Source organism: Pollicipes pollicipes, unplaced genomic scaffold, assembly GCF_011947565.3.
Source record: "Pollicipes pollicipes isolate AB1234 unplaced genomic scaffold, Ppol_2.1 Scaffold_3087;HRSCAF=3621_pilon_pilon_pilon, whole genome shotgun sequence".
Classification (NCBI taxonomy): Eukaryota; Metazoa; Arthropoda; class Thecostraca; order Pollicipedomorpha; family Pollicipedidae; genus Pollicipes; species Pollicipes pollicipes.
Genome location: NW_023596225.1, coordinates 20,904,479 through 20,918,102, shown reverse-complemented (window position 1 = coordinate 20,918,102; position 13,624 = coordinate 20,904,479). Strand labels below are relative to the sequence as shown.

The following is a 13,624-nucleotide window of genomic DNA, read 5'->3' as shown; positions in this document are numbered from 1 at the left end:
TGATTTGTGTTGTAGCGATGGCCATGACGCTTCTTTCTACTCGCATCATGCAAGAACGTTGGACCTCCGGAGCAGCAGCACGGCCCCGTATCCCTCGTCCAGTGCTGCCACCTATAGCCGGATGTGTCGGTCGGCAGACGCTGGTGCGGGACCTGGAAGCGGCGCTGCTGCGACGCGGGGTCCAGCCGACGACCCTGCACGAGAAGAGCCTGCTCACCGCGCAAAACCTGTGGCTCTCGCGGCGGCTGCGGCAGCTGCGAGCGGCCGAGGCCAGCGCCAGGAACGAGCTGCAGGAGCTGCGAGACCAGAACGAGCTGATGGAGTTCCGCATCTTGGAGCTGGAGAGTGACAGTGACAAGGCACGTGTATGCATGTGGCTGGCCCACGCAGCCGGTCCGTACCCGACGTCGGCTCAGCCGCATCTGCTCCTACCTCGTCTCCCGTCTCAGCTTCCAGCCCGGCTTTGACTTCTGTTAAATCGCCGACCAGCGTTCTATTGGTGTATAATACGTGCAGTTTTGTGCCTCTGACTCACGAAAAGTGTTGTATACTTTTTAGCCAATTTCAATATCGAGTAACCACGATGTATGCCAGTAGCCGGAATCGATTCCAATGGGGCCCACCCATCTTTCAAAATTTGCATCGCTGTAATTAGCTCTCCAATTTCACACTGGTGCTGCACGCAGACGTTTTCACTGCACAATTGTATAAAGGAGACACGTTTTCGTGCACAATTGGTCGTCCTCTAAGGTCCGAGTCCACCAGTGTGTCCATTCGATTCGGTCCATGTGGGCTCACCCCTGGTATCCGTTAGATTCTGTCCTACTGGTTCATCCGTTCGTTTGCAATTTTCCTTTTCGTTGGTCTAAGTCCCGATCATTCGTGTGCCTCCCAGCGGCCACGAATGCCCACTTGTCTGGCTGACAGCGAATGGCTATGGTTGTGTACTTCGCTTTGTTCGTTTATCCCAACACGGCACAGAGGCTGTATCTAGAGGACAGTGGTCCTCTGACGTCACACCGGCCCGTTTCAGACCGGAGGCTCGACCGAGCAGCCCGAAGGTGCGGGTGTAACAGCTGGGCAGGACATCGTCTCAGAGCAGACCCTGTATGGGAACGTGGTCGCCTCTTCAGAGCCCCAGGTCGGTCACCTGCAGTGCGCGAGAGACGGAACTCTACCCTCTGGCGCTGGTGACGGATAATGGCGGACTCTCATGGGCACCGATGGGCCCATTAGAATAGGATGACCGCTTTTTCAACCAAGCTTTGACCGGCTTTGGACGTGCTCTTTGCAGTGCAACCTGGGCGGCATAAGCCGACTCTGCATGCCTTACATCCATCCCATGATCCTCCGCTTCTCTTCACTCTGAACTTAACCCTCGTCTCGATTCGCCGTACTCCATAACCACGAAACGGATAGGGGAGGCGGATGCGGCCCTGAAATGCCACGGCCTGGTGGCCGCGGATCCCATACCGCAGCGTCAATCCAGCGGATGACCTTTGGGAAAAGCGAACAGTTTGCCACTTCCAGTGAAGCGCTGCATGCACGGCTGGACGGCTGTGCAGATGTTTCGGAGCACATTATCACGGAGTATTCACCGGCTCTGGGGCTGGTAAATGGGGGGCCTTGCATACGGCCTTGGCGAAGGCTGTGCTGCAGGTGTGTGCTGTGAAACTGCATCCAAGTCACAGAGGAGAGCAGTTCAGCGATGCTCTACGATCCAAAGAGGATTTACTCCCGTAAAGCTCCTCCCAACTCGCCAATTATGGCAAGACTGTGCTCGGTAGCCCAAAACTAATCCGTGATTGGCGCTTGCCAAGGGCTCCTTGAAGTACAAGCGGTGCCGCACCGCCACTCTGCCCTGATCAGTCCACGGCTGAAAAAGCAGGACTGTCGGTCGACCTACTTAGTGGGCAATGCTAACTTGCACCCATCATGGCTCTACGCGGCTTTGGCATATCACCCCGTCGAGGCTGTTGCATCGAATTAGTGTTTGACACATATATCTGTGTTTATGACTTTGAGTGTATCCTTTTTTGCAAAAAAGAAATCGTTCGGCGCGAAGCATTTGATGCGACGTCAGCAACTGCAGAGAGCATGCTAACGCTCAGTAGTCATGGTGCGAGCGGAGTCCGGCAAACGGACGAACCCGGACGAACCGAACGGACGTGGGGCCCGCGTGGGAGCTGAAGGTGCTAACCACTCTGTCATTGCATCCCTGTTTGTATGCTCCCTCCTCCTCCCCCTTGCCGTCTGTAGCTTGTTCATTTTCTCTCCCAGGCTGCGCAAATGAACCGCTATAGTTGACGCGTCCGGAAAACCCAAATATCATCGTTATCATCTCCCAAGCCTCCTTAAAATTTGATGCCACAATTTCTGCATGACACATAACCGTGCCACAATCCATGAACTGAAATCTACGAAACAGCACCGCAAGCATTTGTGATGTTGCCAAGCGACTGTGCGGCGATTTCTAGTTGATCTCCCCCGAGGGCAACACGTCTAAGGGAGGCTCGGAGCGGCGCCACGCGCCTCGGCACGGATTTTGTGTGGAGTTCCCTCGAACAGCTCCACGGGATCAGCCTGATAAGGGATGCCGCGGTCTTCGGCATATTTAATCCAAATGAAAGCGGAGCTCTAAAGGCATCTGTTTTGACGCTGACGCTAGAACTCTTCCTGATTTGCATTTTTCTACCATTGTTAAAGTCACCCTCAAATCCAAGAGTTCATGGCTCTGCTGGCAAATCGCTTTAACCTCACTGCTCTATTAAAGCAAACGTGGGACGTATGAGACGTACTGAGTGATCTCCCTGTATATTTCAGCGTCTAAATGCAATGATTCTCAGCACGTCGACTTTCTCGTACGAAATTTACTGTATCGAGCAATAACTCTACACAATCAGGGCGCAGGGCCTAAGCCATGTTACAAAAGGCATCTGTCGGTTTAGGTTTTGCTGCCTAATACATGCCCAAAAAATAATATCATATGTCCAAGTACCTCCGGACCTACTCACACCATCACCTTGAACCTAGATAACTGTTCTAAGCTAAAGGTCATTGATGATAATTTAAGACCGTGACCTAACTTGGCCTTTAGAAGGTCATGGTAACCACAGGTCTACGAGATTCCTGTGGAGTTTGCTTTTGTGCCACCTTTAAGAAGTTTATGGAAGATGTCTCTTGCAGTACCTGTTATCAATAAACTCAGATGAGCACCAGAATCCACAGACGTACGGAACCCCATACAAAGCGCTCTCGAGTAAAAAATCAGGTTGGTTTCGACCTATGTCTGAACAAATGTCAATTAAATTGGTTATGCTCCTAAATTCAACCGTCGTATTGCTTAAGCAAACATTTCAGAGATATATGGCTGCGTGTACACTCCGTTGCCGCATCAGGTTAAATTATTCTCTAGAAATTACATTCAGTGACACCCTAACTGCCATAGGTCATTGACCTTACAAGGCATATCTGATTTCTTAAATCAAACCATGCATTATTCAGTTTCCTACAGCTATGCATATTTTGGCGCGGATACACCAGGCCTTTCGAAAAGTACCATTTACAAACCTTCAGGAGTTAAACTGACGCCCACCCTGGCGCGTGCTAATGGATAAATTGGTATCCCGGGCATCGATCGTAAGCTTTTGATATTTGTAGTCTGTGTTCAAAGAATATTGAAATGAATGGACAATATTACATGGTGGTCAACAAAACGACTAGGTTTCGCGGGCATTCGCATGGCCAAAGCACCAAAACAATTTCGTTGAGCCCGATAACGAACAGTTTGATTGTATGAAATTTACAGATTTCATTCACACGAGGTAGCGAACAAAGAAATCAGACGTCAAATCAGATTCGATTGTCGCATGTATTGACAGCGTTAGTTCGCTCACTTCACTCACTCAAGTCAATGAGTGAAGTTACCAAGTGAAGTGGAGCGAATTGATTCGGGTGTTGTGGTACACCTAAACCATTATGTATGCACGCAAATGAAGCTGGTGAATCGATTTAACTTTCGCTGTCTCACAGAACGCTGTCCAGCGCTGTACCGATATGGCGTGGAAACAGGCGGCCAGGGGGACGTGACGCCTCACAGTTGAAGGATATTTAGGTTAAGCACTGTGCCCGTGCATTACAAAACTGACAACATTATCATTCGACCCACTGAGGCGTTCCTTTGCCCATGGTTTCGCCTTCAACACCGCTTGCTCGGCCTAGCAAGCCGCCAGAGCTCGGCACCGGCGACCTCAAACTGTCCTGCCCGAGCGTCAGCACGTCTGTCACGCCGCGAGGGCTTCGTTTACGGAGGAGGGACGCCTTGTGTTCCTGGGCGTTCACCCGGCGTTGATCTATATCGCCCAGACGAAAACAAACGACTGAAAAATGACCCCGCTCGCAGCTCCATTGTGCCTGTCATGACAGGAGATGCCCCTGCTCGGGGGACGAGGTCCTGGCGCCATCTAGTGTTTGGAATGGCCCAACACCGACAGCGCGGGCGTAACTACGCACGCCCCGGTGTGTTTTACGGCGACACGAACGACCTAGTTCAAAGTTGGGCTCAGCCCCGCCGTTCCACAGCTCCAAATCCGCCGCGAACGCTGTTTCCCAACGCGCACATGGCTGGGCGCACACATCGTGCAGCATGCGCTGTTGAACTGTTTTCTAATGGCGCCGTTTGTAGCCGACTATCGGAATAATGCCTGCATTCGGAGCAGATCCCGTTGGGTTGCGGGTACGTCGGGCCTTCGCTGGGCCCGATCTGTAGCCCGGCGGTGCGGTGACTGGAGCGCGGGGCACGATTCCGCCCATCCTCGCGCCAACACGACGCCATTTGTCTCTCGCCATCACCACTTTAGCTCTTATTTCACCGCCACCCAGCGATACTCGCGTGGTGTGCTCGCTTCACTTTCCCACCGAAGCCTGCACGCATCTCCGCTCGGTCTCGTTGTATGCAGTATGATTGCCCGACCACGTAGTCGCACTGTTGAGGCTGCACGTTATTCCAGCGCGTCTCGATGGTATGTGGGCGAGTTGTGATGGCGATACTGGAGTCTCCACCCGCGCGCCCGTCGGGGCGGACGTGGTCGCGCTTGGGTGGCACCGGAGGGTCCGCCCTTCGTGTCGCCGTCACCGCCCGCCACCGGCCCTGAGTCTGCTGACACGGCGTGTCCATCAGGCGCGCCCGGCCGGGTCGGGGCCGGCCCGGCCGTGTATGGAGGGCGGGGGCGGGCGCCAGGGCCGCTGACTCACGGGCCAGCCCGGCTCCCGGCAGGCGGCTCCCGGCTCCCGGCGGGCGGCGGCAGCAGGCCGAGCGCTTCCGCGCCTCGCCGGGCACCGGGCCGGGCTGGCCACAGCAAACCGGCTGCCGCGGCTGCTAGTGACTTCCGATGCGAGACTCGCCGTTTTTTGCGGTCGAGTGGATAGTATTTGGCTGGAGGACGGCGTGGTTTTGCAGGTGCAGATCGGCTCGGTCCCATCGCGGGTGTTTGCCGAGCATCTTCACTGGACGTGAGTTCCTGTTTGGCCGTAGCTCCCAATGGGAGGACGGCAGAGAGTGGGTGCCTCGACTGCAGGTGTGACACTATAACGGCGCGACACACATCGCTCTTCCAAGCCACCAGAAATCCAGAGAACCATGGATGCGTAGTTGAAGGTCTCTAATGCGTGCTGTAGCTTTATGGCGCCTGCGGGTCCGAGGTCAGAGGGCATGCCCTGTCTCGGGCCCGGACCGGACGGACGCCTCAGTCCGACCCGGGTCCGGACGATCGGCAGAGGTGCGCCAGGTCGGCGCGGCGGTGGCGCGCCCTGGTGGCAGCGGCCGCCGCGGCTCGGGCCGGACCGGGCCGGACCGGCCGGCGCCAGGTGAAGCAGCGAGCTGGCAGTGCGGGGCCGCGCCTGTTCAGCGTCCGTGCGCCGGCTCTGTGATCGTGTCCGGCACAGGGTGCGCGGCCGGCTCGGCGTCCGTGTCCTTGCAGTGCCGCCGTCCGTGTCCGCATCGGTGTCGTGAGCAGTGGTCACGCGACGCCCTGTGACATGAAGAAAGTGTTCTCCAACATTTTCGGCGGGAAGAAGGAAAAGGACAAGGATAAGGTAGGCGCTGCTCGTCTTTTCGTAGCATAAACGGCTGCTAGGTTTGAGTTTTTCCCTAAAGCACTCATTTCAGGTGAGTTCATTGCGTTTCAGGATAGGAAGGCTTGAAAAGCGCTGTCATAGCGGGTGTTGAATGTAACTGCGGTCAAGCAGCTGTAAAATTGAACCAGGTGCTTCACCAATCTGCGCAGTTCAATTAATGTGTTGACAGCGTGGGTTCACAATCATGCACCTCATTGTTGTTATGTTTGTAAAAGTAATTTTGCAAAGGACACCAGATCTACCGATACGCGCCAACACAAACCGGTCCCAGGATAAAACACGGGCAGCTGGTGATCCGAACAGGCTGGTTTCGCATCTTCGCACCGCGCAACGTTTGCTGACCCAGGTACCCGCATTATCATATTTATGGCCGTTGCAAGTGTAGCGAGCTGGCCGTTGGCCTTCGTCATGCCGTCGCCATTGGCTTAGCTTTGGCTCACGTCAACCGCATTAATCATTCATTTGGGCAGCGTTGTCCGGCAGGCGTCGCGTGGGTCGTTGCAAGCATGTCGTGAAGCTGGGACCACGCTAAGCTGAGAATGCGTGTCGTTTGTGCAGATCTTACGCCACGCGGATATGCCAGCATGCTTACCGCGTGGCCGGCTGTGAATCACCGGCAAAGCTTGCTTTAAGTTGGTTTGGTCTGGTAGCGCGTCCAAGAAGTTGGTGTGGAAAACCCACAGCTATATAAGAGGCATGCCAATCTGGAGGCGCCTGTTATATCTTGCCAATGACGCTCCCTGTAATACTTCTACTTCACAGGGGTATCTATCTATTTCAGCTTAACACCAATTTAATCTTCTGATTTGCAGTGTGGCCTGCTGTGCACAATGGGATGGCTGCCAATATATCTTTCAGCTGATTGTATAGCCCAGGCCGATCCAATAAGGTCAGACACGATCAGATCAGTAGCAGACAATTAACGTGTTATCATCAATAAGGCATCGAAAAACTTATACCTTTCACCATGTATTACACACGGTGTCGTTAAGTTAATTTTAGTGGAAACCTTGCAGAGCGAATTGCTTAGAAACTAATAAGTGCATCTTATGGTTGATGGAAGCTTTCTACGCCAACATTCCATATGTCAGGCTTTCCATGCCACCCCATACGCAGTGCCAGCCATACAACTGTTTATGCGCATTTTAACGCGGTGCGCCCGGCATTATCATTAATAACATTCTGTAAATTATTTTACGACCTCTGACACTCCTCTGCCTGAATTGATTTCGAACTGCTTCACGCCGGCTGTAGCCGGAAGGGCCGAAATATTCGGATCGTGCTTTACACCCGAGCACAGCTCTGCTCCCCGGCTGTCTCTGTCACCTGGTGGGTGCGGAGCTCCACACCGGCTCAGCGGGGTCTCGCCCCTTCCCACCGGGTGTCCGTGTGGAGGCCGTGCCCGCACGTCACTCCCGGCACGCCCGGCTGCGGCGCGCGCCATCCTTGGACTGATCCTTGACCCGCGGCAGGGACGGGCCCGGAAGAGCTGCCGACCGGCCGGCGGCGCAGCTGGCCCGCTCTGTGTACCCCCAGGCTCAGGTCAGGGGCCGCTGTCAGTCGCCGGTGTCGGCCGAACGGGCGACCTTTTCATGAGTGACCGTCGGTGAATGGTGCCGATGTGAAACCCGCGGCGTTGCATCAGCGGCGTCACGGCGGCGTACTCGGCCGGCGGCGCGGACTACTGACCGACCGCGGACGGCACCGCGACACGCCCGGCCTGCCGGGGGTCCACCGGCGACTCTCAGCCGCGGACGGTACCGACGCCAGGCCGGCCGGGGCCCACCGGCGACTCTCAGCCGCGGACGGTACCGACGCCCGGCCTGCCGGGGGGTCCACCGGCAACTCTCAGCCGCGGACGGCACCGCGACACGCCCGGCCTGCCGGGGTCCGCCGGCGACTCTCAGCCGCGGACGGCACCGCGACACGCCCGGCCTGCCGGGGTCCGCCGGCGACTCTCAGCCGCGGACGGCACCGCGACACGCCCGGCCTGCCGGGGGTTCCACCGGCAACTCTCAGCCGCGGACGGCACCGTGACACGCCCGGCCTGCCGGGGTCCGCCGGCGACTTTCAGCCGCGGACGGCACCGACGCCCGGCCGGCCGGGGGTTCCACCGGCAACTCTCAGCCGCGGACGGCACCGTGACACGCCCGGCCTGCCGGGGTCCGCCGGCAACTCTCAGCCGCGGACGGCACCGTGACACGCCCGGCCTGCCGGGGTCCGCCGGCGACTCTCAGCCGCGGACGGCACCGTGACACACCCGGCCTGCCGGGGGTTCCACCGGCAACACTCAGCCGCGGACGACACCGTGACACGCCCGGCCTGCCGGGGGTTCCACCGGCAACACTCAGCCGCGGACTACACCGCGACACGACCGGCCGGCCGGGGCTTCCACCGGCAACTCTCAGGCACGGACGGCACCGGGCGACAGAGCAGAGCTGCGTGACAATCCCACCTGCGAACCTCAGCCCCGGCGGCGGAGGTTAGCCCCGTGCCGTTGGGACCATCCGTCAATCCCAACTGCGAACCTCAGCCCCTACAACAGAGGTCAGCTTCGGGCCGTGCGGGACCATCCGACAGTCCCAGCTGCGAACCTCAGCCCCTACAACAGAGGTCAGCTCCGAGCCGTGCGGGACCATCCGACAGTCCCAGCTGCGAACCTCAGCCCCTACAACAGAGGTCAGCTCCGAGCCGTGCGGGGACCATCCGACAGTCCCAGCCGCGAACCTCAGCCCCTACAACAGAGGTCAGCTCCGAGCCGTGCGGGACCATCCGACAGTCCCAGCTGCGAACCTCAGCCCCTACAACAGAGGTCAGCTCCGAGCCGTGCGGGACCATCCGACAGTCCCAGCTGCGAACCTCAGCCCCTACAACAGAGGTCAGCTCCGAGCCGTGCGGGACCACCCGACAGTCCCAGCTGCGAACCTCAGCCCCGGGCGGTCCTGACGGCAAAGCCGTCTGGGCTGACGGGACGGCTCAGGAGGTGCCGATACCGACAGGGAGGCTGCTGTGATCACTGTCCCGTCGCCTCTCCCGCCAGACGGGTGCACGCCGCTCGACGAACGGACATCAACAACGTACGCCTAGAGTGCGGCGATAATTTCATTTCCTGGCTGTCAGCTGCTATCACGCGATGAGATAATACAGGCTGGAAAGAATTGGCCTCCAGCATAAAAACCCAGGACATGCTTCCGTTAATTGGGTGAATTTGCGTCGATGTAAGAACGTAAGCGTTCACTGGCTGGTGCTCCGCCTCGTGGTACAGGAGCCGCCCGAAGGGCAGCCAGACCGGGCACACAGCCCGTCGGCGTGTATCGCATTTCCGCTGAGTCCGTGCGTGTCTAGCTCGTAGTCCCCTATCACCAAAATTCGGCAGTATTTTACGGAGTGAAATAACAAGCGCATTCTACGGCCACGAACGGTTCCTTTCACGCAGGCGCAAGATGGGAACCAACGCAGCGGGAGCCGGTGAGATCTAACGGCAGTCGCTGCGGAGCCCTGGCCCGACTCGAGCGGCCACCGACAAACCGGACGTGGCCGCCCGCCACAGCATTGTGTTTTTGCTGGCGTGCCGGGCGGCGGCCGTGTACTGACGCCGCGCCGCCGGACGCCGCCGAAGCCGCGCCGTCGGCACGCTCCAAGCTCCCGAACCGGCGGCGAGCGAGGCCGCCACGCCGCCAGGGGGCCCTTAGAGGCGCCAGGCGGCGAACATGGCATGGAATGGCCGCGTGACCTCCGCTTTTGAAGTAAGCTTCAACCCACTAATCAGGAATTAAGCAGATGCGATTTGACACAACACCGGATGTGTGGAGCGTGTCAGTCTGGCACGTGTCACCCGCATTCCTTTTTGCGAAATGCGTCCGGTACTTTGTGATGGAAACGCCCGTTAGCTGCCAGGGGCCGGGCGCCTGCAGGACGGCCTGCAGCGGCATCGATCTAGTGAACGGGCTGCACTACCCCCCCCCCCCCTCCCCCATGCTTCTGGTAAACACCAATCCATGCACAACGTCAACACACCAAGGCAAAGGTGTCGGCCGAGTAGGCGAAATGGTGGAGGTTCGACCCTGACGAACTGAGCCTGGACGTACGCCGATCGCCGATGATCGGCATGCATCCGATCATCCGATCCGCCCGGCATCCGATCGGACCCAGGCGAGGGTTGCTCGGCTCATCCGCCGGTGGCCAGCAGGCCAGCCGAGCAGGCCACGCAGCGGTCTGGCGTGCCCGATCAGACCGGCACGAGAGCGGCCGCCTGCCTCACCCCGCCGCATTAGCATTGGCGTCCCAATCAGCTGGTGGTGCGACGCACTTTCGCCGGATGGCGGCGGCGGCGGCGGCGTCGGCGGCGCGCCTTCCGCTCCATTTTCCCGGCGGCAGAGCGGAAGTCCACACGGCGTGCGGCACCGGGCCAAGGCGGCTGCACTACTGCCCAGCCGCTGCTTAGCCGCTGCTGAGCTCATGCCGCACTGCTGCTCAGCCGCTGCTGGACGCATAGTGCACTGCTGCCGCGCTGGGCTGAGCTGTGTGCACTGACCATGGGTGGATCTTTCTGCACCTTCGAAATCCTAATGATGGCGGGTAAACTTGGCCCAATTTCTCATTGCGAACCACCCAATGACTTTGGAACGATACACTTCCGATTCTGGCTGGTGGTGAATTGTGCAATGCTGTTCTCAGCCGATCTGTTCACTGTGCCGGCTGATCTTAGCCGGACAGTGCACTGTTTCGGCCGTTCTCAGTCGGACTGTGCACTGTGCCGGCTGTTCTCAGTCGGGCTGTGCACTGTTCCGGCTGTTCTCAGTCGGACCGTGCACTGTTCCGGCTGTTCTCAGTCGGACTGTTCATTGTTCTCGGCCGGGCTATCTGCCACGCCAAAATGTGTCCAGCCGACCGATTTAAAATGCAATAGTATGCTCAACTGAATCAAGTTCATCTTGTGATGCTGTCCTCGGACGTTACGTTTATTGTGAGATGTTTTTCTCAACTGGACTGGTGTGGTATTTTAAATTTAAAGCAATGCATTGGGGTCTCAAATATTAACAGTGGCGTTCTTTGCATCAGCATCCTGCCCGCACTCAATAAACTTGACCAGCCGGCGGTAAATTGACAAGCAAATGCTCAGTTTCAGTTAACTACTGGATGATTTACTCTGGTATTTGCCCTCTTAAGGATATACTCTCTACTAACAGTACATATAGCAATACATATATCACCCCAGTTTCGTTTCCCTTTTTGTGAAACGAAACTGAACTTTAGCCCTATCAGATGTGCATGATGCCTGGGAACAAACCTGTGCTTGGATCTCAAGGGCGAATCTAGGATCTCAAAGTATTCCATGTTTATGGGATCCTGAGATCGGAGCTTGCCATCGCTGCTTCGGCTCCCGAAGCATGTCTGCCTCGGCTTGAAAGGTATTGCATGGGTTTCCTCCCTGGAATGAAGTGCCCTCTTAAGCATTGTTTAAGTGCAAAGAAATCTAAGAACCATTAAAGCTAAACCACTACTCGGGACACCTACTACCGTGGTAATCTTTAGCATCGGGGTATAGGCAGTTTGTATCCTTGTCGGAGGAAACGAATACTTCATCAAGGTTCTTGTCCAATACTACAGCAAGAACCACTTGACGTTATGTTCAAGTGAATACCAAGTTACGTGCTTCATATCCACAATGGTTTTGTTCTATAACGTTGCGTTTTAGTCGTATTCTATCTAATAGTCTTATTTTCACACGTTTGACGCTATAAATAAGCAAACCGTGGTGGCATCTTAGCGATAGACAGAATGGCGTGTGGTGATCCTGCCGGGGGAATGCAGGGGCTTCACCCGCGGTTTTTTAAGAACGTTATTTCCTGAGGGTATGGCAATGTCCAGAAAAGCGCTGGTGTCATTTAGCTTCTACCACTATTTCTTAATACATCTTGCACTAAATGCCGTTTAAAAACGAGGTACATATGCGCCGGCGCGACATGTGTACGATCTGAGCCAAATAGATGGTGATTCAGTGTGTGATCGCTACGCCATTACAAGCTGGCGATGGTGATGGATCAGCCAACTGACACGCAAACTGTAAAATTAGCCACGATTTGTATCATAGGAAGAGCGGCCTGTTTCATGTCATGAGCGACTGGTGAATTTTTGTTCAAATGAATTGCGGCGAGCATCTTAATGAAAGAGCATAACGCGCGGGTGTGTAATCAGTTGGGAAGTTCGGCTAGGTTTGAGCGCTATGTTTTCCAGCACTGGAAATTGGGAAAAGCACGCTGTGCTTTCCAGTAGTGAGTGACTTTTTCCCCACCCTTACACCCATACGCCAGCCAGTAACGGCGCCAAGCCCATTTGAAGCGGCTGCATCCTGTTTGACAGCTTCTGCCGTGGCGCGCGGTCGGTGCCAACTGCGCCAGCTGGGCTGACCTCGGCGCCATGGTACGTCACCTCACGGTTCCCAGGCGGCGCTGTCCGCCACTGACCCCGCCGCTCAGCCACGGCCGCGCAGCCGGCTGCTCCCACCATCCGCGTCACCCCATCCCGGCAGTAGCGGCGACCCCGGGACGTCAAGGGGCAGGGCCCGCTGTTGATACAGACTTGCCCGGATCGCAGCTGCTTAAAACTCGACGGAAGCTCAAAACAGCTCAAAGTTATCAATATTACCTTCGGAACGTCTGTCGCTTCCCCCCCCCCGCTCCCCCCACGAAGCAACGAGCCGGCCTGACTTTAGAAACTGACACTCCTTTTTAACAAGAGGAATGCTGCTTTAGGCATGTGGTAGATAAGTGGACCACATGCCTGTTGGTAGCCTCTGACACACTGACAGTAGACTTAAGTCGCCATACCCCGTCACGGGGCGGCGCCCGCCCGTGTTGTCCGCCCAGGACCAGACTGGTCCATGTCGGGCCGGGCTGGGCCATGTCGTCGCACCGGACTGGGCCATGTCGAGCCGAGCCGGACCATGTCGGGTCGGGCTGGGCCATGTCGCACCGGACTGGGCCATGTCGGGCCAGGCCGGACAATGTCGGGCCGGGCTGGAACACGCCGGGCCACGCCGGGCCCACTCGCGTGCTTTCGCCGACCGCGGCGTATGAGGACTTCCCGCCAATCACGGGTGGTGACCCCGGGGTTGGCGCCACTTTGCGCGACCTGCTTTCGCAGAATGAGTTGGTGAAGTGGGCGCTGGTGTGATGGAGCGACGGCAGGGTCGAGCGGGCCGGTGCGGAGCGGGCCGGTGCGGAGCAGGCCGGTACAGCGCGACGCAGCCCGTGGTGCACTCCTCTGACCTCTCGACGCCGCTCACTATGGGACCGGTCCAGTCATCATCACCGGTCTGGCGGCACCCATCAACGCTGATCATGGTCGCTAGCGCTTCTGCGTGAACTCTGTGACAATTAAGTCTGAACACTACTGAACTCTGTAGTAAACCGGATCTGGACCCTTTTGGGCCCTGTGGTTAACCGAGTCTGAACACTACTGAACTCTGTAGTAAACCGGCTCTGGA

The 13,624-nt window shown here is 57.1% G+C and overlaps 1 protein-coding gene across 1 annotated transcript in view; it reads left to right on the top strand.

Moving 5' to 3' along the window:
* Positions 1-13,311, top strand: part of LOC119089869 (putative uncharacterized protein DDB_G0271606) — a gene marked incomplete in the record, with an annotated part of 77,412 nt that extends 64,101 nt beyond the window's left edge. The window contains 2 exon segments of the mRNA XM_037212678.1: positions 5,979-6,093; positions 13,282-13,311. Of these exon segments, the coding sequence (XP_037068573.1) occupies positions 5,979-6,093; positions 13,282-13,311 (145 nt within the window).
* Positions 13,312-13,624: the final 313 nt, after the last annotated feature.